Source organism: Psilocybe cubensis, chromosome 1, assembly GCF_017499595.1.
Source record: "Psilocybe cubensis strain MGC-MH-2018 chromosome 1, whole genome shotgun sequence".
Classification (NCBI taxonomy): Eukaryota; Fungi; Basidiomycota; class Agaricomycetes; order Agaricales; family Agrocybaceae; genus Psilocybe; species Psilocybe cubensis.
Window position 1 is genome coordinate 1992574 of NC_062999.1, and position 24435 is coordinate 2017008.

The 24435-nt window shown below is 47.4% G+C and overlaps 9 protein-coding genes across 9 annotated transcripts; 4 read left to right on the plus strand and 5 right to left on the minus strand.

Annotated features, from left to right (window-relative positions):
* Window positions 1-32: 32 nt before the first annotated feature.
* JR316_0000629 (4-coumarate--CoA ligase-like 1) lies at window positions 33-4400 on the plus strand (the record flags this gene model as incomplete). The annotated part of the gene is made up of 18 exons (XM_047886443.1): window positions 33-63; window positions 162-167; window positions 246-373; window positions 432-486; window positions 542-556; window positions 713-761; window positions 832-1130; window positions 1270-1383; window positions 1527-1549; window positions 1686-1765; window positions 1821-1854; window positions 1915-2044; window positions 2102-2303; window positions 2361-2451; window positions 2504-2719; window positions 2785-2866; window positions 3089-3187; window positions 3256-4400. 18 exons carry the CDS (start codon window positions 33-35, stop codon window positions 4398-4400), a joined length of 2799 nt encoding a protein of 932 aa, XP_047754189.1.
* Window positions 4401-4554: 154 nt separating this feature from the next.
* On the plus strand, window positions 4555-5925 carry JR316_0000630 (uncharacterized protein; the record flags this gene model as incomplete). The annotated part of the gene is made up of 1 exon (XM_047886444.1): window positions 4555-5925. The coding sequence occupies one exon, from the start codon at window positions 4555-4557 to the stop codon at window positions 5923-5925; it is 1371 nt and encodes a 456-aa protein (XP_047754190.1).
* Window positions 5926-6297: 372 nt separating this feature from the next.
* On the minus strand, window positions 6298-7167 carry JR316_0000631 (Splicing factor 3A subunit 2; the record flags this gene model as incomplete). The annotated part of the gene is made up of 5 exons (XM_047886445.1): window positions 6298-6450; window positions 6497-6880; window positions 6932-7045; window positions 7100-7107; window positions 7164-7167. The coding sequence occupies 5 exons, from the start codon at window positions 7165-7167 to the stop codon at window positions 6298-6300; spliced, it is 663 nt and encodes a 220-aa protein (XP_047754191.1).
* A 250-nt stretch (window positions 7168-7417) lies between these two features.
* On the plus strand, window positions 7418-12621 carry JR316_0000632 (rRNA biogenesis protein rrp5; the record flags this gene model as incomplete). Its single annotated transcript, XM_047886446.1, has 15 exons — window positions 7418-7648; window positions 7699-7815; window positions 7874-8281; window positions 8338-8562; window positions 8623-9039; window positions 9096-9434; window positions 9489-9694; window positions 9747-10578; window positions 10643-10704; window positions 10756-10954; window positions 11005-11907; window positions 11971-12124; window positions 12179-12344; window positions 12396-12446; window positions 12507-12621. The coding sequence occupies 15 exons, from the start codon at window positions 7418-7420 to the stop codon at window positions 12619-12621; spliced, it is 4425 nt and encodes a 1474-aa protein (XP_047754192.1).
* Window positions 12622-12836: 215 nt separating this feature from the next.
* Window positions 12837-17793, minus strand: JR316_0000633 (Tip elongation aberrant protein 1; the record flags this gene model as incomplete). Its single annotated transcript, XM_047886447.1, has 9 exons — window positions 12837-13521; window positions 13578-15067; window positions 15127-16028; window positions 16085-16243; window positions 16298-16509; window positions 16581-16683; window positions 16745-16900; window positions 16948-17537; window positions 17624-17793. The coding sequence occupies 9 exons, from the start codon at window positions 17791-17793 to the stop codon at window positions 12837-12839; spliced, it is 4467 nt and encodes a 1488-aa protein (XP_047754193.1).
* A 298-nt stretch (window positions 17794-18091) lies between these two features.
* JR316_0000634 (uncharacterized protein) lies at window positions 18092-18542 on the minus strand (the record flags this gene model as incomplete). Its single annotated transcript, XM_047886448.1, has 4 exons — window positions 18092-18237; window positions 18293-18321; window positions 18383-18440; window positions 18494-18542. The coding sequence occupies 4 exons, from the start codon at window positions 18540-18542 to the stop codon at window positions 18092-18094; spliced, it is 282 nt and encodes a 93-aa protein (XP_047754194.1).
* A 203-nt stretch (window positions 18543-18745) lies between these two features.
* On the minus strand, window positions 18746-20271 carry JR316_0000635 (Kelch repeat-containing protein 1; the record flags this gene model as incomplete). The annotated part of the gene is made up of 6 exons (XM_047886449.1): window positions 18746-18792; window positions 18843-19001; window positions 19057-19268; window positions 19321-19429; window positions 19487-19642; window positions 19698-20271. 6 exons carry the CDS (start codon window positions 20269-20271, stop codon window positions 18746-18748), a joined length of 1257 nt encoding a protein of 418 aa, XP_047754195.1.
* Window positions 20272-20375: 104 nt separating this feature from the next.
* Window positions 20376-22198, plus strand: JR316_0000636 (Triacylglycerol lipase 2; the record flags this gene model as incomplete). Its single annotated transcript, XM_047886450.1, has 4 exons — window positions 20376-20886; window positions 20944-21158; window positions 21302-21586; window positions 21800-22198. 4 exons carry the CDS (start codon window positions 20376-20378, stop codon window positions 22196-22198), a joined length of 1410 nt encoding a protein of 469 aa, XP_047754196.1.
* A 158-nt stretch (window positions 22199-22356) lies between these two features.
* JR316_0000637 (Cytochrome P450 monooxygenase 151) lies at window positions 22357-24341 on the minus strand (the record flags this gene model as incomplete). The annotated part of the gene is made up of 8 exons (XM_047886451.1): window positions 22357-22763; window positions 22858-23066; window positions 23160-23330; window positions 23383-23485; window positions 23661-23844; window positions 23891-24019; window positions 24079-24186; window positions 24243-24341. 8 exons carry the CDS (start codon window positions 24339-24341, stop codon window positions 22357-22359), a joined length of 1410 nt encoding a protein of 469 aa, XP_047754197.1.
* Window positions 24342-24435: the final 94 nt, after the last annotated feature.

The window sequence follows — 24435 nt, forward strand, 5'->3', positions numbered from 1 at the left end:
ACGGACTGATGAATGGGTCAGACGGGCCGCAGATGCATATGTTTCCACTTCCCAAAGGAGGAAGTAACCCCTTGCTCTGGTACCAATGCAATTGCCTTGACCCCGAGCGTCATTGAACGGATCTTCACACTGTACTGCAGCCTTGTTATCTTAACCCAAAGAGGAATGTGTGTAAACTGTCTGGTTGTCTCTTTTTCCCTTCATGACTGAATTTCGCTCTCCCCTTGCGTTGCCCAAAATCCCAGATGACTTGACAATCCCCCAGTTCATTCTTCGAGGCAGCGGGACCAACGAGTTACCTCGACCTGCGAGGCCAAGCAATGTCCCTTTCTTCATTGAGGACCGTACTGGCCGTGGGGTTGTTTATGAGGAGGTCTGCCGTGGATATCACAGATGCGAAAAAATCTCATGCAGATGTCTTCTCGTTTCAGGCTCACTATCGTACATACGGCCTTGCGAACGCTTTAAGTTTAAAGTGGAACATTGGTTTGTAAATTTGACTTTGATATGACATTCCCTGAATATGATTGTCTGCTACTAGGCCCGCAAGATGTTGGTGCGTGTTATTCTCTAGTCCGTTCCACTGCTTGGATGAAATGACTAAAGCGGTCACCCTGGACAGTTTGTTTATTTAGTCCAAATCATATTGGTTGGACCTCCTCTCTACATCTGTATGGTGATCTTACTGATATTTACTCTTCTGCGAACAAAGATTACGCAACCATCATTTGGGCGGTTCACGCACTGGGAGGTATAATAACGTAAGTTTTCTCAGGTTATACTTCGTAATAATATCGGCAATTCAATTGACATTCATGTTTAATGTTGCAGCCCAGCGAACCCGGCATATACAGCAGAAGAGCTTGCATATCAACTATCTTTAACGAAAGCAAAGCTTATTGCCGTTCATCCTGAACATCTTAATGCTGCTTTGGCTGCTGCGCAGTCCTGCGGTCTTTCTGAAGCATCGTTCTTTGTTTTGGGCCCGAGTGAAAAACCGGAAATACCAACAATTGATGAGCTTGTCACCTTTGGCGCCAGTCGCGGCGAAAATTATAGGGCCATCCGACTCAAGCCGGGAGAGGCATCGAGAACTATCGCCTTTCTGTCCTTTTCTAGTGGAACAACAGGTCAGCTCTGTTGAACCATAACCGCATGAAACTCAATACTTCTGCAAACGTACATCTAGGTAAACCCAAGGCAAGTACATCAATATTTTTTCAACTTTTAACTGGTTTTAAATAATAAAATATTTCAATCAGGCTGTAGCCATTTCGCACTACGGTGTCATTGCAAATATAATCCAGATGGCTACCCACTACAGAATAAATGATCCAACATGGCCATCCAAATATGTGTCTCCAGGTGATGTGGTTTTAGGAAGTAAGTGGTGGCTCAGAGAAATGACATTGTCAGCATATATCTTTGATCTCTGACTAAACCCATTTGTAGTACTCCCCTTCTTCCGTGAGCTGTTCAGATATATAGCCATCATAATACAAGGTCATTGACAAAAGATACTGCAGATATCTATGGACTTGTTGTTATAGTACGTTGCATTCTATTTCTATGAAGATCTTTTTGAAAGCTTTGATTGAAGATGCATTATATATTATTTTGCGGTGTAGGTCGCACTAATTCACATCGACTCTACTGCCTGCTCTTGCAACTAATGTTACACACAGGGATCTATTGTTGTCATCCCTAAATTTAATTTCTTCGACTTCTTAGAGAGCATAGAAAGACACAGGATCACACACTTGTAGTACGTCAACTTGCTAAGGGGTTTGTTTTATTTGAGTAACATGATTTTTTTGAAGCCTTGTACCTCCTCAGATCGTCCTTTTCTGCAAAGTAATAACTTTTTGGTTATCATGGATCTCCAACTTGTTTCACTGTTGATGCCTTTTCTAGCACCCAGCGGCCAAAGGACGCGACTTCAGCTATGTCAAGTTTTGTTTATCCGGGGCAGCCCCTTTGAGCGGAGAGCTCATGTCGCAAGTATCGAAAGTTTTTCCCAACGCTGTCATCGGCCAAGGATATGGTCAGTAGACGCGCATCTTACCCTTCAAATGGCCAAAAGCTTTAGCTCTCTTTGTAGGTCTTACGGAAACCTCTACTACCATTTGCTCTATCCGTCATGATCGCAAACTGGGTACAGTTGGCAGTGCCGGAGAATTGATTCCTGGTATCACCGCAAAGGTCGTAAAGCCAGACGGAACGTATGCCAAGGAAGGAGAACAAGGTGAACTGGTGGTGAAGGGACCCAACATGGCCATGGGGTATTACAATAATCCCACAGCGTATGTAATAGTTTTGTTTATCTCTGACATATTGACCGAATACATCCTGCACTCCAGCACGGCTGAGACGTTTGTGGACGGTTGGGTCCGGACAGGCGATGAAGTCATCATAAAGGAACTTGAGGTCTTCATCGTTGATCGATTAAAGGTAAACAATTAGCCATAATTTCTCGTAAATAACTCACGTAATCTACCAACAGGAAATTTTGAAAGTACGCGGCTTCCAGGTGGCACCAGCTGAGCTTGAAGGACATCTCCTACTTCATCCTGATGTCGCCGATGCATGCGTAGTAGGAATTCCAGACGAATACAGTGGCGAAATACCCCTTGCTTATGTTGTCCCTTCTGTCGATGCCCTCAAACGCATGGAAAATAACGAAAATGCCGCAGAAGAGCTGAAGAAAGAAATCCAGAGGGTAGCCTGTTTTAACAAAAACAGTTTGCATGGTGTTAATTTACTGACCATGTTTACTCCCAATAGCATGTCTCTGCTGCCAAAGTTCAGTATAAATGGCTTTCTGGAGGCGTAGAGTTCATTGACGCCATCCCAAAGAATCCGTCAGGTAAAATTGTAAGTTTGGACATGTTCTATCGTTTCAGACTGGACGTTGAAGGTCACCTACAGCTTCGACGCGTTCTTCGAGAGCAGGCGAAAACAAGACGGTCATTGAAGCCGTTGAAACCTAAATTGTGATGAGGCGAAGATATCTGTTGATTATTTATTATACGCAATAGGGGTAAAGGGTTGCCGGGCCGTTAAAGACGTCGTGTGCTACCTTGCTCAGGCTTCACGGAAATCCTTGCTGTTCAGTGGAGTCACAATAGACTCAGTAGTCCTAGTTTAAAATACGATGCTGTTGCAGTGCAATCGAATACTGTTAATGGTCTGTCCAAGTGGGCCCAAAGTGGATGTCAGAGCAATGTGCATGCGGGCACGTTGCACTTTTTATAGTGGATGCAATAAGTGATGAAGCAGAGCAGCTCCATTCTGGTCTTGTCCTTGTTTTTATCGTATCTATGAAGTTTAGACGGTCTGTTCAGCAGCCCAAATATGTGGAAGAGCCAAAGTCTATTGCGCCTGCTCTGTTGTCAGATCCAGCTTTCTCACCTGACCCGCATCTGAACCCTTATTATGTTCTCAATGGAGAACCTGCTGAGCCGCCAGTGGGCCACCCATCTCTAAAAGCCAAAAATCGAAGGCGACACTCGGATTTCGCACAACCAATTTTGGCCTCTGATTCCTTCGATTTCGACCTTATACCTCCCCCCAACTCTCCAGTTGCACCGAGTCCTGTTCCAAAGGTTGCTCACTTTCCCTTTCCCTCCCACAACCCACCGCCTGTGGCAGCAGTGACACCGCCTACTACTCAACCACCCGTTGCAGCACACACTCGAGCTTCTGTGGCCTTTGCCACAGTTACTTTGCCTAAGGAACACAAGAAGCGACGCATGCCGTTTCTATCTCGTCTCAAATCGTCTGTAGTGTCCGTAGACTCCCCTGCTGCCGTACCGACGCGGAATGCCCGGGCAGAGGATGATGTCACCCAACAAACACGGCCCGTCCTCGCACCCCGCAATGCCTCAGAGCCACCCAAATCCTCGACGAGGACAAGGCCAGGGTATCCTATGCGAAGTATGACCGTTTCTGGAGCTAGCACTCCAACAGCTAGAAGTGTGGGCAAATCAATAGCACCGAGTCAGATATCTATCGCCCGCACCAATGACTTGGACAGAATTGATGAGCTCGATGATACAAATCCCTGGGGGATTTCTCTACACCATAAAGGTCCTTATGAAGCAGCCACTCAAGCCTTGAAAAGTTCCAATTCTTCTGCCATTTGGGGGACGGGGACCAGTGCATTTAGTGATTATCCTCGCCAGGCTTTGCATGCTCATGGAAATGTAAGCATTTATCTCGTTGTTCGGGTTTACATCCTTCTCATCGTTTCCACTACAGCTTTACGTTCCACCACAAGTACCTACAGGTGTGTCATTGAACCTCTCGCCAGGTCAAATACTTCCCCGGAACTTCGATATTTCTCCGCAAGCGCAATATCCGCGCCCACAAGCAGCTGCTTCTGGACTACCATTGAATAGACAGCCCCCAAATGTTTTAATACAAGGTACCCCTATGGCTAGACGTATATCTCTCCCAATACCATCTCCAGGCCCACTGCCAAATCCTCACCCCATAGTATACCCTATTCCATCTCGTGATCCAGTATCACCACGAGAACCTCAGCCATCCCCAATGCCGGCACTGGGGTCAGAAGATGACCTGCCAGAAGCCATGCCATTTGACATTGGTATGGCTATGCTACATCCTGCTGCATCAACATCTGTTTCTTCAATCCCTTCCATTTATTTGCACCCCGAATCATCAGATGACGGCGAATTTGATCCTTACGACCCTGTTAATCTTGAGAGGGACCACCCTCATACACCGTCTTTGCAGCTCAATTCAACTGCGGAACAGTCTCGTGGGCCATCGCCTGATCCTCAGCCTGAGAGGCTCATTCCACAGCCCTCCATATTTAGAAGTTCCCCGGAGAATCCAGATAGTACTCTCCAGCAAAGCTCCCACTCACGCGGTTCTGAGAGCCCTCCTTTGAATAATGATGCAGAATATACTGTCCCTCGTACCCTGTTGCCTGCTACCCCTATTGATCCTTCACGAACTGCTTTGCCAAACACAAGTCCTGTATCCCCACTTTCGTCATTACATCGAAACCGCGACGAGAAATCCGAACAAGTTAACTCGATTTCTGGACGTTTTGAAAACCCTCTTCAGCTGAACTCAGAAAACCAAACGGAGAATCATGGCAAGGTACCGTCAGCGCAAAGTAACCAGGAGCGTGTTTACCCTGTGGAATCAACGCCTAACCAAAGCCTTGACACACATGCGCCACTAGTCGACCAGATGCTTCCTACACAAGAACCGAATCCTAATGTGAGATCCACTAACTCCCATGGACATGATTTCCGCAGCGATGATCAGAGCTCCCAAGTTATTCCTGCTCAGCCCACTGGTGAACGTGGCCAGAAACTAAGACCATCTTCGAATGAGCGAGTTCGGGATGCTCCCAGTTCTCGTTATGCTCCTAGTACCCATCAGACCATATCAACATATAGTTCTAGTCAGATGCGAAATGGCCCACCTCCCAATCGTCATGTTCCAAAACATCTTGTGATGCCAACACCCTTACAAAACAATCCCAATTTTACTCCCCCTCAAAATCGACCACAGATGATAGCTCAACCAGTGTTACCTTCGCAATTCGGTTCCGCGAAGGTCCAAGTTCAAGTACGAACGCAGCCGAGAGCACCGTACCTTCAACCCCCTTATTCTCAATCCCAGCAACTATTTGCACCGGTGCAACCAGGTTCTACACCTACATCTAACAAACTAATATCTTCCAGTAAATTACGAAAGAAAGTCAGCACAAAGATGATAACTCCGACACCGGATACCAATTCACGACATCCGATAGTTACAACAGTTTCTTTTGCACCTCCCGTCATTGGGTTTTCACAGTCTCCCTCTGCCGAAAGACCCAGCGGACGATCAAAGATTGACAAGATACCCAAACGAGTTCTCAGCAAACGTAGAACGGACTTCTGATTTCATAACGAGTGCCCATCACGAATACGTTTTTACAGACAATTTTTATCATTCTTATTATCGCGAGCACCAAGATTGCATTCACTTTACTTCATCCAACTCTCATGTATTGTCTTTGTCCTTTCAATCCTCGTACTTAGATATCCTGCATCGTCAAATCCCATCATTACAATCATTCTTTACCCCGGAACCTTGCTACGTTATATGTATAATGCTTTGTGACGAGATTAAATCCAGCCGCTTATAATATGTACGCAAAACATGATACCGTTGACATATTTTTAAATGAAAAACATCTTTGCAGTGTCAAATCAATTGCTAAAATACATTCAGGGAGAGAAAGAGAGTATAAAAAACTAGTGTACAATGAATTCAATAAGCTAGTCTGAACATGAACTGGAAGCTGTATTGTTTTGTATCAGGGTCCCAGTGCGACCAATTCCAGTACCCAGCATCATCGGCCTCGTCCTCAATTTCACGCGCGGGGATACGGAATGCAATGGTTTCGTATGGTTCAGCTGCAACCTAAGAATAATTAGATGACGATTAAATAAGGAAAGATATGACTTACGATGAGATACTGGTATGCTTTGTTTGGAGGTTCTCGCTTTTGTTCCCAAGCGCTCATAAACCTCCGACGGGGTAAAACACCCTCCTTAATTTGTGGCAAGTGGACTTGAACCATCATGCCTTCTTTGCCTGTGTCTCTGTCACGGACTTTGGTGACTCTGTATCCAGGTCGGCCAATTTTCAGGAACACTTTGCGTTGAACGTTGCTTTGTGTGGGAGCAATGGTTAGTTGTGTATCTTTGGCGTCACGCGCAGCACGGCGAGCAAGGTTGGTCTGATGCTTTTTCCCTTGGGTATGTGCAAGATAGGACCCTTCATTTGTATGTAATGTTAGACATAGACGACATTCGAGTGATCCCAGATGGTTGCGGAGAATGTAAGGATCCTGTGCATGGTATTGTATGAGCTATTGATTAATGTCAACAGAGAAACTCACCTTGGCAAGATCAATAGTCTCAAGAGCCAGTTTTCTGAGACGTTCCCTTCTGTCTACATTGGTTTCTGAAGCACCAGCGACTCCTCCTCCACCGAATTTTGAGCCAACGCGATTCTAAGTCAACAGCTCAACGTGGCAACAAAGTTATAAAATGCGAATAAAGCAAACCTGGTAGTCTGTAGGTAAAGTCAGCAAGGAATAAAAAAAAGTTGAATAGATATGATAAACTCACCCATGTTCCTTTTGAAACTATTCTCCCCAAAGTAACAGACGAGTTGCGAGAGGTCAAGTGAAGGTCGCGTTCAAGGTCACGACTTCGTTTGATGCGACGGTTATGTAATCCACATTTAGCAGGTCCGGCTTCCCGATCCTGCCAAAAATTCTGTTCAGGTTGTAAGCGAAGGGTCTCCAATTGACGCCCACACCTTTCCGCTTTTTCATACCCCTCGGCCTTCTCTACATTCTTTCTGCTTGAACATAGAAAGTATGGCTGCGCTGAAACGTACTCTGGATGACTCTACGTCAAGCCGTAAACCCAAAAAATCCAGAACAGAATCACATCAAACTAAAGCTTCTTCGTCCCAAACTAGCAAAACTTCGTCCTTGTTGTCCACTGAGGTTGACTTTCCTAGAGGAGGAGGAACGTCTTTTACTCCACTTGAAGTTAAAGCTATCAGAGCAGAGGCTGTAAAAGAAGCTAACGCTGAACTTTTTCAAGTCAGAGTTTTTCTGTACCCCCATTCTCGATATCTGACTTTCGTTTTAAGGATGTTTCCAACGAAAAAAAAAGCAAAAAGAAGAAGAGAAAGACTGATGTAGAATCTTCAAAAGCCCAACCTTCAGAATCAAAAGACAAGATTAGAATCGAACATCTCAATTATAAAGTGCGTCTTGCAGGTGCTGTATGGTGACTATGGCTCTTATATTTCGTACACAATTTAGCGCCTGAATGTGGGAATGAAAATTTTTGGCCAAGTTGTCTCTATCTTACCGCTTGCGTTGATCATCTCATTACCCAATCAACTCTTTGCCCACGTCCCAATAACGAATATATCCTCTCAATACACCCAAAACCTGGAGCGGGCTGAGGAGGAAGAAGACTCAATAATGGACGACGAAGAAGATGAAGAAAATCTTAAAAATGGTATACCAGAGCTGTTCGAGTTATTCAGGGTTGGACAATATGTACGAGCCGTTGTTTCTGCCGTTCACCAGCCCGGTGCAAGCGACACTTCTGGCATAGGCAAAGCAAGAGATGATGCCACTAAAGCAAGCAAGAGGATCGAGCTTTCCTTGATTCCTGAAAGTGTTAATGCTGGAGTTTCGAAATCTGATCTGAAAGAAGGATTCGTAAGTTATTATTATTATTGTACGGTCCCGAGTTTATTAGGTGACCTTGGCTATAGACGATTACTGCTGCTGTAAAAAGCAGTGAGGACCATGGTTACATTCTCGACCTTGGAATTGCAGACGTCTCGGGTTTCTTACCTCAGAAAGAGGCCGACAAGGGCAGACTAAACGACGCGAAGCTACCAGTTGGTAGCATACTGAATGTTTCAGTTACCAAAATGTCTTCGAATGGTCGAACTTGCACAGTCAGTACAGACGCCTCTATCTTTACATCCTCTTGTGTACGTCTCTTCTCTTCCGTCTCACGATTACAACACATCATGACCGTCGTTCGAAATTAGCTCTCTGAGATATCTTCAGTGACATCTGTGCTTCCCGGAACCCTTGTGCAAGCTTTGATTACCTCTGTTCATCCACACGGGCTCAATTTACAAGTACTGGGTTTCTTTGATGGAACAATCGACCGTCTACACCTTGACGAAGAGCCAGATTCCTATAAAGTTGGCAAGAAAGTCAAGGCCAGAATTTTGTATGAATACTCGTCTTCATCACCACCTAAGTTTGCTCTCGCTCTTGTTGATCACATCGTCAAACTTCGAGCGCGTATGGGGGTTGGTAAAAACGAGGCGGAGAGTGGCAACAGTATCCAGGAGCTATACCCTGTCGGCACGCTGCTGGATGCTGTCAAAGTAGTCCGATTAGAGACTGAACGTGGCTTGATCGCTGAAATTGCTCCTGGCATTGAAGGATTTGCCCATGTTGGTTTTATCTTTCAATATAGAATACCTATTGATACTGAATTAGCGTCGCACAGATTTCTCATATATCTGATGATCATGTTCCATCTCTCTCACCGTCAGGATCATGGAAACCTGGCTCCTTTCACCCTGCACGTGTCACTGGTTTCTTCTCCTTTGATGGTCTTCTTCAGTTATCGTTGAAGCCGTCTATCATACAACAGAAATACTTCCAGGTGGGAGATGTTGAGGTTGGGGAAGTAGTCAAAGGTACCATCAAAAAGCTCACAGACACTGGTCTCTTTGTATCGCTGTCAGGTGGTGTTGATGGTGTTATATGGCCTAATCATTACGCCGACATCGTATTGAAGCACCCGGCGAAAAGGTTCAAAGAAGGCGCCAGTATTAAATGCCGAGTAGGACAACAAACTTATCATGTATCAACATCTTCTCACATCTCTTTATGCCAGGTTCTTGTTGTCGATCCTGAGCGGAAGCGCATCTCACTGACTGCCAAGAAAACTCTGGTGGATTCAAATCTTCCTGTTCTTTCAAGAATAGAAGATATTGTCCCAGGAGTAGTGACTCACGCTGTAGTTTTCAGAATCTATGAAAAGCATCTTTTAATAGAATTTTTCAACAATCTGAAAGCAATAGTGCCCTCAAAAGAAATCAGGTTAGTCGTTAATTTATCTCTATCGAGAATATTTACTGAGGTCCACACACAGCGATACACCGAAAAGCCAGCTTTCCGAAGCCTTTCCTCCTGGACGAGTTGTCCGTGTTCGAATCCTGGGTGTTGATGAAGGCCGCGTCACAGCCAGCATCCGTCAGGCTAATTCCAACTTTGAAGTCGTCACGGATATCAGTGCCATCGAAATAGGCAACACCGTAGAAGGCACAGTGGCTGAAATACACAAAGATAACGCCGTCCTCACCTTGCAACCGTCCCGGGTCAAAGCCCTCCTTTCACTTAAAAACCTCGCGAACCATCGCGGTTTGTCTGTTCCTCAATTGCGCCTCAGCTTAAAGGTTGGCGAGAAATTGGATGAATTGGTTGTGGTCACTCGGAATCCCGAAAAGGCGTTTGTTTTGGTTGCAAATAAACCTAAAACTAAAGGAGTATCATTATCGAAGGGCTCTGCTGTAACAATGGAAAATGTCTCTATCGGGCAGCTTGTAGGTGGACGCATTACTCGTCACACGCGCCATGGTGCTCTTGTCAAAGTTTCTTCAAATATTGGCGGAATATTGCACTTGACCGATCTAGAGGATGATTTTGGTGGTGGCATCACACTGCCTGCCATTGATTCCATTATCAAAGCAGTTGTTGTTGCCATTGATACCTCTAAGAGACAGCTAACTCTATCTACTCGCCACTCGCGAATGTACCCAGACCAAGTTCACAATGTGGTTGATCGGGAGATCAGCTCCATTTCAGATATACAAGTGGGCGACAGTGTGCGCGGGTTTGTCAAGAACATTGCTGACCATGGTCTTTTCGTAACGATTGGCCGGGAAGTAGATGGTCGTGTCCAAATCAGGGAGCTTTTCGATGAGGTCCGTAATCATCACGCCATCCAGTCAATTGCCTGACCTGATGTTTTCTCTTCTATTTATCAAGTATATCAAAGACTGGCAAAGTAAATTCAAAGAATATCAACTAGTTAAGGGCCGTATTATCAGGTTGGTGCCTCAGCAATACCTCAGGTAGTTTATACTGATTATATACTCCAGTTTGGACCCTGTCGGTAAAAAAGTGGAGATGTCCTTCAGATCGATTGAAGCTTCACAAAGGAAAACATCTTCTGGCGTCACCTTGAGCGATCTCAAGGAAGGTCAAAAGGTTTCTGGACTTGTGAAGAAGATCGAAGACTACGGTTTGTTCATTCAAATCAATGACTCAAAACTAAGCGGTCTTTGTCATAAATCTCAGGTTTGTACTTTCTGTTCATTCTCTGCACTATGTTAACTGATTTATATTAGCTTTCTGATAATGCTGATGCTGACGTTGCTGGTGCTCTTCGTGGCTTCCGTGAGGGTGACAAGGTCAAGGCTTATATTTTAAGTATCGATAACCGTCGGATATCTCTCAGTTTAAAACCATCTTACTTCAGTAAAGAAGACTTGGATGAGGACACAGATCCCGAGGACGAGGATGCTGAGGAGAATGAAGATCAGGACATGGAAGGACAGAGTGTTATCGACGAACATTCGGACCAGGACATGGACCAGGACCAAAGCGGCTTGCAAGAGACTGGGTCCACCAGCCAAACCGGCAGCGATGATGATGATGACGATGATATGCAGATCAATCTTGAGCAGATGAAAATCGAGTATCAGTCGAAGAAAGCTTCAGAATCAAGTAATTCAAACAATGCTCCGAGTTCAAGAGTGCCCACTCTCTCATTGACCGGTGGGTTCAAATGGACGGGTGATGGTCAACTTCAAGAAGAGGCAGAAGAATCATCTGACGAAGATGACGCGGATGTCGGTCAATCCAGCAAGAAGAAGCGCAAGCGCAAGCAGATCGAGTTGGACCTTACTGCGGACATGCATACCAAGGCGCCAGAGTCGAATGCTGACTTTGAACGCGTGCTTCTTGGTTCTCCGAACTCTTCGTTCCTGTGGATACAGTACATGTCTTTCCAGCTACCCCTATCGGAAATTGACAAGGCACGAGAAATCGCTCGGCGGGCCATTCAAACCATTAATTTCCGCGAAGAAAAAGAGAGACTTAATGTTTGGATCGCGCTGCTCAATCTGGAGAATGTCTACGGCACCGACGAGACCCTGGATGCTGTTTTCAAAGAAGCTGCCCGTGCTAATGATTCTAAAACCATTCATTTGCGACTGGCCTCAATTTTCGAGCAGTCTGATAAATTTGAGGTGAGTTACGATACCCATTGATATTTTAGACAAGTGTCTGACTTAAAAGGCGTTCTTTTTTAGAAAGCCGAGGAACAATACAAGCGAACTTGCAAAAAGTTTGGCGGAAGCTCAAAAGTTTGGACATTATTTGGTGAATTCCAGTTGAAAAGAGGAAATACTGAAGAAGGAAGGAAGCTTCTTCCACGCAGTTTGCAAAGCTTGGAAAAGCGAAAACGTGAGTGATTTTGATGTTTCGTTCCGTGTTTTGTAAACTCTTGAGATTATCTAGACTTGAAAACAATCTCCAAGTTTGCGCAAGTGGAGTACAAGTATGGTGAACCAGAGCGAGGCAAAACATTATTTGAGGGTATTGTCGATTCTCACCCCAAACGATGGGATATGTGGTCCATTTATATGGATATGGAATCAGTGCAAGGTGATATTCAAAGTTTGAGGTATGTGCAAATGGTGCAGTTATTTGCTTAATTTATTTATGCGAATGTTAGAAACCTCTTTGACCGAGTTCTATCACTGAAAATGACTAGTCATAAGGCCAAGTATGCTGTTTTTTTCTTGTCTCTTTTGAAACAAAATTCTTACAACCGAGTGTACAACAGATCATTCTTTAAGAAGTGGCTGGAGGTGGAGAAAAGAATTGGCGATGAAGAAGGAGTCACCATTGTCAAGCAAAAGGCAACAGAGTGGGCACAACGGGCATTAAATGGATCATGATTATTAGGGTGTTGGCCAGTGTAATTGTAATGCCAATTGAGCTAAGATCGTAAAGAAAATAATATTTAGGAAGGGCAACATAGACCGGAACACAGCAAAAGAAAACTAAGTAATAGTATGAGAGGGAATCCAAGCGAATGTGTGACAAAAAAACGTAGGGTATATGCAAATTTTACATAAGTAGATCAGCGCAAGGTCGTAATAAAAGGGATATGTTATGAACGAGGCGACCGCGTTCGCTCTGTTACCACTGGTTGTTTGTCCTCAAATTCGCTAAGCGGTCGCCGATGATTGCTCATGGAACTTGCAAGTTGCCGTTGCCAGTCGTCCAATTCGCTGGATAGGTTCTCAAAAGCAAGAGCATTCTCTGAACTCGATGTGCTAATGCGGCCGGACATTGGTCGGCGTCCGTATGAAGGTTGTTCCACCTCGAGTAAAAGGCCAATTTTATGTGATAGTTGGTCGTTTTCCCGACGAAGTGTCGTGTTTTCAGCATGCAACTTCTCCATCAATGTTTCGTCTGGACCGCCTCGCGCAATGTTAAGGGATTGCTGTAATCGTTCAATGTCCAGCTGCAATTCTTCCACCTGACTGAATCGGTCATCAGCCTCTTGCTGTGAAGCCAGGAGGTTATCGCGCATAAGGTCGAGCTCCTTGTCCAGATTCTCGACGCGTAGGCGCAGCTCTTTGTTCTCAGTGGTAAGCCGTTGTATCTGCCGCTGGGCATCGACAAGGTGCATCCTATCATCGTCCTGAGGAGTATTGCGACCGTTGACGGAACGCACTCGTTGATCAATGGGCTTTCCTTTAGAAGCTTCAAGATCCGCCTGCAAAGCGGTGTTCGCCTTTTTCTGTTTATTGAGCTCTTCACGCATGCGCAACATCATTTTTTCAGTACCCCTTTGACAAAGCATTAATTACTTATTTTACCGAGTATAACAAAAAAGAGGACTTACTTTACATAATGTACAGCGATCTGATAGTCAGCTTCCATTTGCTGGATTTGATTTTGATATTTCTGCCTCTCCTGCTCGAGTTTCTCTTCCAGCTCTTGGGCGCGGGAATCGCCTTCACCGGATGACGGACTCCGAGTAGATCTGACATTGTCAAGCTGTGTGGACAATTCTGAGACTTGTACTTCCATATCCCGTTTCTTGCGAAGTGCTTGAGCCAATTCGCGTTCAGAATCTTCATGTAGACGAGTACGCTCAGCAAGTTTATTCTCGAGATCTGATATAATTTCAGGAGATTTAGTGCCATTGAGTCGTGAGGACGGTCTAAGTTCATCCTCATCGACACCAATCCCATTCTCAGCGAGATAATTTCTCAGCATGGCCAACTTGGCATTTGAATCAGAGAGGTCTTTGGCTTTATCACGGAGTCGATTCTCAAGGGTTGCAAGTTCGTTGCGGAGGCGTGCGGTGTCAGAAAACGCAGTTGACAATTGGCCACGTAGAGCAGCAATTTGATTTTGAAGGGTGGCTTGCTCGGTCTCGTGTTCGTGGTTGCGTTTGCGCTCCTCTGTCAGCTTGTTCGCGTTATCGTCAGCGCGCGCGGAGACTTCGCGCAACATCAACCTGAGCGATTGAGCCTCGGCTTCGACAGCCTGGATCTTCTCCGAGTGCCCTCGCAGAAGACGATCCTCGTCGGCCTTGAGATCACGATGCGAATCAAGAAGCTCTCCAAGGCTTGTCGTTGTGAGCGCCCGGAAAGCGTCTGCTTCTTCGCGAGATTTGGCCCAAGAGTTCTCAGCGTCCGTAAGGCGGGCACGTGCAGCATCCGCCTCTGCCGTCCTCGTCTCGAGTTCGCCGCGCAGTTCAGCAACGTCCGATTCCAATGCCTTGATCTGCTCCTGCGCGCGTTGATACTGCATGTCGATTTCCATTGCACGTGCTGAAGATGCCTGAAGTGCGACCCGCGCCTGATCCAAAGCCCGTATATGTTGTTCTCTCGATTGCGAAAGCTCCTCAACCTGGCTGCGAAGACTGACCTCATCTGCCTCCCGCTGCTCAAGAAGCGAACTCTGAGACACAAGCCGATCCTGATGATCCCGGAACTTCGACTGCAACGTTTCGTGGATCTCCAGAAGTTCGTTATACCTCTCCGCAGCATGCGTATGCGCTTCATCCAGCTTCTCTGCACGTTTGATGGCTTCGGCAGCCCTGGAGTCTGCCTGCTCACATAGCATCGTCTGCAGCGCTAGCGAATCGTTCAATTCGTTTAGCTTACGATCCTGAGCCCATCTCTCGTTCATAAGAGCAGACATATGACTCTCGAGTTCCGTGATGCGAACGCGCTCCATGCGCTGGACTTCAGTATCACTATTTGATTCCATCGCAGCAACTTTGGCTCGATAGTATGCGGCTTCTTGTGTTGCGCTTGCTTTGACCCTTTCCGCCTCAGCGATACGCTCTGACGCCTGTTTTGCTTGATCCGACATGGCAGTCTAAAAGAAAATTAGTTGAAAAAGCAAGGGGATGAACGAAATTGACCGAAGAAAAATACCTGAACATGCGCTTTGAATTGCTTGAACTTGAGCACCAATTCCGCGTATTTGCTATCATGTCCATCCTCCGAAACATTGCTCGTGGTCGAAATCTCAGGCGACCCTTCTCGGTCCGTCTGCACAAACCCTGCCCGTGTAGCCTTTGCCAGCGCTTCCTTCATCCATGCCATCTGCCGCTTTATGCTGTCCAATTCGAGATCTCTCGCCTTCAAATCCCTAATGAGATCCGCCGTGACATTACCGACCGAGCCATTACCCGTCCGTGATGCTGGTCGCGCAAAGTTGTTCAGCGTCGGCGACGAGTTATTCGGCCCACTCTGATATCCCCCCTCTGCGCCCGACGGCCGTGACCTGTCGACAACCGGTGACGCACGCCCCGTGAGCGGAGACGAACGGCCCGTTACAGCAGGCGACGACCTGCCGTTAATGCCCATCGATACCGCCATCATATTAGGTGCCTGAGTGCCGTTCATCGAGGGCGACACCGCTCGGTTGGTGTTCATCTGCGCTGGGCTCTTGGCGCGCGTCTGTGTCTGCGATGACTTCTGGTACGACTCGTTGCTGACCATGTCGAACCCGTCATCTGTGCCATTTTGGTCTTCGTCTTCGCGTTTGGGGCGGACAGGGGGTTTCGATTTACCGTTGACCGCCGCTGCGTTGGACATCGATTGCTGCTGCTGCTGCATCACACCATTTTGTTGCACTGGTCGCCCTGAAGGTGAAATTGCTCTCTCAGGGGCGACACTAGGCGACATTGAGCGTCCATTGACGTTGGCCGTCTGTTGTGCAATTTGATTCTGGGCCTGATTGGTGATTGACGGTTTCCGCGAAGAAAATTGGGCCGCAGCAGCAGCGCTCATTGGAGGAGGTTTGGAGTCGTCCTCGGGATACTTGATATTTTCTGTATAGAAACATCAACAAATTAATCCAGTGGCAAAAATAACCGAACCACGCAACTTGTTTCCAAAGTATGTGTGATGCTTGGATCATCCGATTTCGAAGGTGAAAACGACTCTCCTCCAAGAACGTATACCTTGGTGCCAATAGACGCCATGGCATGTCCAGATCGTCCACTAGGTGACGGGCCCATGTTCTGGAACATGTACCACCGCTGATCTAATGAAAAGAAGTTGTTAGCTCCGTAGAATCCAACACACAATATGTACTCACTTGAAATTTTGAAGGCAGCCAAATCGCCCAAGTCTTTGCCATCAATACCCCTCCCACCAAAAACGTAAATAACGTTGCCCACAATAGCAGCAGCATGACCTTCCCGGGCAGAAGGAATGAACCCTATACAGTTCAATTCCGTCCACTTCCTGGTTTGCAGATTGAATGACCAAGTATCGTTATAATGATACTTGCCATCCGTCCCACCGAATCTGTCAAATAAAGCATTAAGGAATAATTAGATTCGCGCCAAAGGAGTACGAATAGAAGAGAAGAACTGTACACAATGATGGTATCTTCGTGCGTTATACACACGTGACCGGTCCTTGGGGCAGGTCGCTCAGGGCTTGAAGGCTCCAACTGTTCCCAAGCGGACCTCGTTTTAACTTGCAGGCCCGGTTAATACTTTTATATCAAGCAGTTAGAAAAAGTATGTGGTAGACATACGAGAGTTGAGGTCGAATGCCCATAGATCATTCAGAAACTCCTCGTCCTTCTGGCCACCAAATACAAAGAACTTTGTGCCGACCATGGTCACGGCATGACCGTACCTTCCGACAGGTGCGGGGCCAGAGACCTCGAGCTGATTCCAATCCCGTGAAACTGAAAGCAAAATAAGTTCAGGACCATCAACACCAGGCAAGACGCACTGAGATTAAGAAGATACAGCCCGTTATCTTGCTTATCCAACGGCTTCATATTAGGGTCTGTATTTGTATCACCGCCCCACACGATGAGCACGTTCCCGACCAAGGCACACGCATGGCCCATTCGTGGACTGGGAATCTGGCCTGTGGTCTGAAAGAGGTTGGCAGAGTTGTCGCGGGTGTTGAATACGTAGACGTCGTTCCGCGCTGACTCGCGGACGAGGCCTCCGAAAAGATAGAGTTCGCCGGATGGGGATGCAGTGGCGGGTAGGGCATGGCCATATCGCGGGAATGGGGAGGGTGATGGGGAGGAGGGGGGTGCAATGCCAGGTTTATTTATGAGGTTTGGAGGGAGGAGAATGAGTCGCCGGGCAGCCCAAGGAAATGATGGTGGCTGACGAGGACCTTGGGAGTTGGGCTGCGACGGTGGCTGCTGCTGTGCTTGGAAAGAACCAGAGGATTGAAGGTTAGCACCACCAGGACTAGTGTTCCTACTTTGATTTCGTAGCTGCTGCTGTTGGGCCTGTTGTTGTTGTTGCTGCTGTTGCTGCTGCTGCTGTTGATTTATGGGGGCGACACCATTATTGCCAGCTCTGTATGTTATTTAGTCAGTTCATATAGAATATGAAAGAGCGGAGAATAAAGTATGATTTGGTATGTGTGTCAGTAAGAAACTCACGATGCCAGAGCGCTGTCGCCACGCAAACTGCCCGACTGCTGTTGAGTGGGGGGAGGATCCCTATTGGTAGCAGACATCTGAGCCAGCGCCTGGCTTGGAGTGGTAGCGACAGTGACATTTGCAGGAGCTTGGGGTGCAGCCTGGGTCTTCTTCCTCGAGAAGAAGGACATCCTCCTTGTTCTGGCTAGGAAGGACGGTATGGCTGGACTGGATGGAGGAGAGCGTCGGGGGGAAGAGAAAGAGAAGAGCGTCGGGGGGAAGAGAAAAAAGGATGGAGAAGAGCGTCGGGGGCCAAGTGAGGACCGTATTCGATGCTGAGCAGCGCGCTGACGGGATCATTTGCCTCTGTTTGCCTTGACCATCTCTCAATTTCCATCCTCCACCCGACTTTATCCCACCATCAACTCTGATCGTCACAACACAATTTCCCTCGCAACCGCTCAAATATATAGATTCTACTACAATCTACTACTCAACCTCCTCTTTCACTTTTTCACCTCCACTGCCTCCCGTTGCTCCGTTCCAAGTGATCATCCATCCGTCGTCCTCTGTCTGGTGGTCCTTCTTCCGATGCATCATAAGCGCTTTCTGTGACGGTAGCAGACGGTAGCACTCTGACAAGGCAGCCACTTTAGCATGGGAACCCACTCCTCCAGTCCACCCACTTACCATCAAGTGCACATATGAAGATGGGCGTGCTGTCAAATGCAGAGCATTAAGCTGATCTATTGTCGAGCACAAAAAGGTCTGGACACAAACGCTTCTGGGTTGGTAGCCCTCCCGAGTTGCTGCTTTATTTCATCAACGGTACTTGTAGCTTTTATATCAATCAATATGATGTGCCTTTGAAATTTAGTTTGTGCAACTTACTGTCTTGTATTGCTGGTTTGGACGGAAGTATGGACGGAAGGGACATCATGGCCAAAAAGAAAGACGCTATTTCCCAATACAGTGACATGTCCCCTATCATATAAATAAACAATCTACTCTACACATGCAGTGTCTCTATAGGCTACAAACTAATGAACGAGTACAAAATGAACGACTTGAGTACATAGATATATATATAAGATAAAAAATAAAATAACAATGTTCCGAGGTGATAACATTTGCTTGATAGATTTATGCATGAGAGGGTATTGCACAACGGTCTGGGTATTTCAAAAGATCTAGACAAAAGGTCAGATACACTGGCAATAGTGAATGGACAAAAGCGTACCAGTATCGAGAATATGTATAGGACTTGAATCATCTAGAAAGGGCTTAGTAAAGGAATCACCACCGAAAAGAAAGATGTTGGATTTGATAGTAGCCATAGCATGACCTGATCGGGCACTGGGTGCCAGACCAGTATTTTGGAACATGAACCAGCGTCGAGCTGTTGCAAAAGACGAGTAAGTGGGTGCCTAGGAAATAGAGCGGTAGTATCTTACTCGAGATGTTGAGTGCCACCAGGTCACCAAGGTCCCTGCCGTCCAAGCCCCGACCACCAAAAATGTACATTATGTGGTCGACAATGGCGGCAGCGTGGCCTTCTCGCGGAGCGGGAATATATCCAGTGCAGGACAGTTCCGTCCAAATTCTGGTTTGTAGATTAAATGACCAAATGTCATTGTAGTAATACATGCCGTCTGTTCCACCGAAACTGAGCAAACGTAAGAAGTGGAATGAGGTAGGGGGAAAAAAGAGCAACGTACATGATAATTTGATTATCACCGTAAGCGACACACGAATGGGAGGTCCTTGGGGCAGGTCTCGCTGGAGTGGCGGGTTCAAATTTCCAGTCCCAGACAGGTTTTGATTTTACTAAAAGGACTCGAGGTTAAAGCGGGGGACAGATATACACGCCGATGTATGACATACTCGTCTGCAACTCAAAGGCCCAGATATCATTGAAGAATTCCGAGTTGGACTGACCGCCAAACAAGATGATTTTCGTGCCCAAGAGGGCCATGGTATGACCATAGCGACCGATGGGAGCAGGACCCGAGACTTTGATCAAGGACCATTCGTGAGTTACTGGAGAAAGAGTTAGTGAAAGGAGGGGAAAAGTTGCATAAAGAAGAGGGCGCACGTAAATTGAAGAGATATAGACCATTGTCGTACTGGTGAGAAGGAAGCTGATAAATATTTGTATCGCCACCCCAGACGGCGAGAGCATGGTTGCGGAGAACACAGGCATGACCGACGCGAGGACTGGGAATGTCGCCCTTGGCTTGAATGAGAGTGGAAGAGTTGTCAGAGATGGAAATTCTGTAAAGATCGTTCTGCTCCTTGTCGGCGACAAGGCCACCAAATAAATAGATGTCTTCGCTTGGAGTAGCATTCTGGGGAGAGGCAAAGCCATAGCGAGGAAAGGGAGAAAAGGGAGGGAGGGGGAGATGGGGGACATCCTGATCGGATGATGCTGGAGGAAAGAGGGGAGGACGAAGCTGGAGATAGGTGGTTGACCAGGGATACCTGGGGGTGGGCGGGGGATGATTGGAGGGCGGGGACGGGGGCGGGGACTGTGGCGGGGACTGTGGCGGGGGCGGGGGCGGTGGCGGGGGTGGCGGGGGCGGCGGGGGTGGGGGCGGGTGAAAGCGGGTAAAGTCAGTGGTGCTGCTGGGAGCGAAAAGGGATTTAATCTTCTTCCAGAGACTCTTCATGTGGTGTGAAGGAGAGGGACATGGTGACAGCCAACTGGGGAGCAGCAAGAACAAGTTGCAACAACAACACAGCCCATTCCAGTGTGACGTCACAACTGAGCGACATGCTCAACTCTCTCTTCCCCGCCAACTCCCGTCCCCGAACCAGCTCGCCCCAGCAGCACCAGTCTGCGCATTCCATGGCTCGCCCCGTTCTCAAGTGGGTGAACCAGCGCACCCTCGGCGAGGCCATCAACACCCCGCTGCCGACGCCGCCCGCCCCCGCTCGTCTTCCGCCCCCGCCGTCCTTCCGGCCCTCCCATCTCGCCATCCACCCGCCGCCGTTCTGCGACAATCTGACCCGAGCCACTCTCCCGACCGCCTCCCTCTCCCCGCCTCTCCCCGTCGAGAACCAGTCCACCCATCTCTCACTCGACCCGGTTCGCCCTCCTCCCATCCTCCGACTCCAATCCAAACCAACCCGCTCCTCGCTCGACTCGTTGCGCTCCGTATCCCGCCCCTCCTCCACATACGCCCCCGCAGAGTCCACCTCCGCCCTCTCCTCCAAATGGTGGTTCCAGTCAGACGCCCTCAATCCGCCCCTCCAGAAAGACAAGCCCGACGATAAAAAGACTTGTCAGTGCCTTCTCTCTATTCTCTCTCTCTCTCACACACATGCTCACCCTTGTGCAGTCTTGTCTCCCCGTAATCCAGTCGTCTTCTGTCATGGCTTACTCGGCTTCGACTCGGTCACCATCGGCCCCGCAATCGCTCCCTTTGAAGTCACCCATTGGCGCGGCATCAAGGAGGTCCTCGAGGAGAATGGCACAGAGGTGCTCATCACCCGCGTTCCAGCCACCAGTAGTCCTGTCGACAGGGCAAAGGTCCTCGAGCAAAAAATTTCTTCCGTATACCCCGGGCGAAGTGTTCATCTCATCGGCATGTTCATCTCTCTCTCTCTTCCATCTTCATCCTGTTGACATCCACCCAGGTCATAGCATGGTATGCTCCCTTTATTCTTTTTGTCTCTCGCCTTACCCTTCACTTTCAGGGCGGCTTGGACTGCAGATACCTAACCACACATCTTACTAAACGCAAATTTCAAGTCTTGTCTATAACCACTATAGCCACTCCCCACCGCGGTTCTGCCTTTGCAGACCACTTCCTTTCTACCGTCGGTCGTGCCCGCATGCCCTCCGTGCTCTCTCTCCTTGACCTCCTGCCAAACGGTGGTGGAGATGGCAAGGCTTTCGAGTGTCTAACTATTGACAGTATGCGCAAGTTCAACCAAGATACCCCAGACGTACCCGGTGTCAGATATTTCAGCTGGGGCGCCGTATACGATCCCGGTTTAATTGATACATGGAAGTGAGCTCTTCTCATCTCTTTTACACAGCAGGTCATTCATCCTCTCCCAGATGGCCACACTCTGTAATATTAGAAAAAGAAGGCCCAAATGACGGTCTAGTGTCTGTAGAATCCTCCAAATGGGCAAGTTCCGCTCCTTCTCAACAATTCACCATCACATGCCAATCAACCTCTTCTTTAGGGTACCTATCTCGGCACCCTCTCCCAAGTCAATCACCTCGACCTCGTAGGATGGATAAACACAGCAAGATACAAGTGGGCAGAGATGATGGGTAAGGAAATCAAGTTCCGGCCAGCTACATTCTATCTCGGTATTGTCGACATGCTTGCCCGTGAGGTGGAAGGCCAAGGGTCCGACTCTGATCCTTCCAAAGCAGGCGCAGGCGTCGATCTCGAGGAAGAACCCACTTCCCGGAGCAGCGGCGCCAGTATAGAGTACCAACAGCGCACTCAAATGCTCGATAGTCTTGATACCGCCGGCGCCGACGTACACGATGCTCGTGCAAGTACCGATTCGAGATCGTCTACTCCCAGCTTGCGAAAACGGACGACGGGGAAAACAAAATCTCAGCCGCCATGAACACGCTAGACTATTAAATCGCTCTCATTTAGATACTATCCTAATCCCCCGTATATCTTTACTGAATTAAGTAATATTGTATATAGTGTAGTGTGTTGTAATCCAAGGAAAAGCCCTTGTGGTGTAAACCACCTAAACAAAATGGTGTGAGCATATAGTTACAGTGGGTAATTAGATTCAGGCTTTCGCTTCCGGAACAAAATCTTGGCGTCAGGATCAGGTAAGTAGTTGGTGCCAGCAATGAAATCTCTAGGTCGTGTGCCGTTCTCAAATCTCACGTCGTAATGCAAAACCACATACGCAAGCATCATCTTCAACGTAACCGCAACAAAGAACCTCCCCGGACACGCGTGCCGCCCGTATCCCCACACCAAATAGTCTGTTGTGGTCGTGACCAACTGGAAAGGCAACCCACTCCCGGAACAGTCGTCCCCGTACCGTTGCTCGTGAAGCTTGGAAAACCTTAAACCATCGAACGTGTCCGGGGTGTTGTAGATAGCGGGATCCATGTGGCGCGCCCGAGACGCTGCAGCAATAATTGTACCTGTTGGTAGCTGCGTCCCATCTGGAAGTGTAAAAGGTGACAGTATCTTTCTCGTCATAGACACTAACGCGCAAGATCAGTTTTGTGCTGGGTAGACGATAAAGACACCACAGACCAGATGATATATTGCTCATTCTCATCGACTCTTTGACAAAGCTATCCACCTTGAGCATGCGATCAAGGGAATGTTTGTTCCATCCTTCGCGAGCGACGATCTGCTCCACCTCTTTCCGCAACGGTGCTGCAAATTTCGGATTGGCAGCCAAATGATACAGCACATGCCCAAACGTCTGTTTAATTAATGCCCAGTTAGTTTGCGTCGGTCTACAGAGATATACAGTTGACAATACCATCGTTATTGTTTGGCTAGCTGTAATACTCAAGTTGAGAAACTGGCATGCAATATCTTCAACAGACATCTGATTTGATGCATCGGAGAGCGTCCAGGATAATGCATCTTGTAATCGTTCCTCATTCACCTCCTGGTTTGAGTGTTGAAACGCTTCCTTCTTTTGGCGTATGGACGATATAATCATCGACCGCAGGCGCCGTCGTCTTCGGTTTGTGATGCTCATCGCTCGTGCGAAGCTACAAGGAACGTCTGGAAAACATATGAAAGCAACAGAAGAATAACACTGACCGTGACATGAAACGGGGCAGGATCGGCAATATAGTGTTTAGATAATATCCGTAAACCTCTCGAGCTTGGTCCATACTGATCTGCTCATACTGCTCGTCGCGTGCTAATAAATATCAGACTAGTGTGTGATGTTATCAAGAAGAAGCCGTACTTAAAGAAAGTCCAAGCATGGTGCGGTTGACCACCTTGGTGGTGATTCTCGCAACTAGCGGTATTGCATCAAGCTCTTGCCATTCTACACACATTTAGCTTCCTCTGACTGCACCTTGAAAATTCACTTTGCGTACCCATTGATACCTCCGACTTCGTGGCAGGTATTGCAGAGTTCAGCACTAATGCAACCTCCTCTTTAATAGACGGTATCAGGAAAGCGAGGTTCTGCGTCATGCTCCTGGTTATTTCTCCAATTATCTGGGGAGCTACTGCTTGGGCGTGTCCACTCAGATATAACGACGCGTCTGGCTAATAACCTGTTAGAGATATCCGGAACCCATAGGCGTCTCCGCACCTCAGTAGAGGCATCAATGAAAGAGCTATGTTCGTCCGAAGACTTTCGTAGCTCTTCCAGAGCTCTAGTCCCAGTTATGACGACTAGCCACCGTGTCCATGTTGCAACTTTAAACGCCGTCGTTCGGTACTGAAAATGTCCATGTCATATTTATCCCCATTTTTGACAAATGAAAGGGTCAAACGCACCTGATCGTATCCTTTTCTCAGACGATCAGGACATGTTTTAATAAAGCGAAGCGCATCCACGTAAGATAGTAGGTATGCTCTGAAGCCTAAAGTTGGAATATGCCTCAACTGTCCGAAAAGTTCAACATACAATACAAGGGCTCGAATAAACAGAAGAAACATACATTGGGATCGGTTCTTTCGCTTTTCAAAAGGACATAGAACGTCAAGCCTCCAAACAGGATAAAGAATATGGCACTTGAATGACCTCCCTCGACATCCATAGCAAAGCAGTGCAAAGAGCATGAATGAAGAGCATGATATATATATATATATATTGCAGACAATAGCACCGAGATAAGATAAGATGTCAGGGGC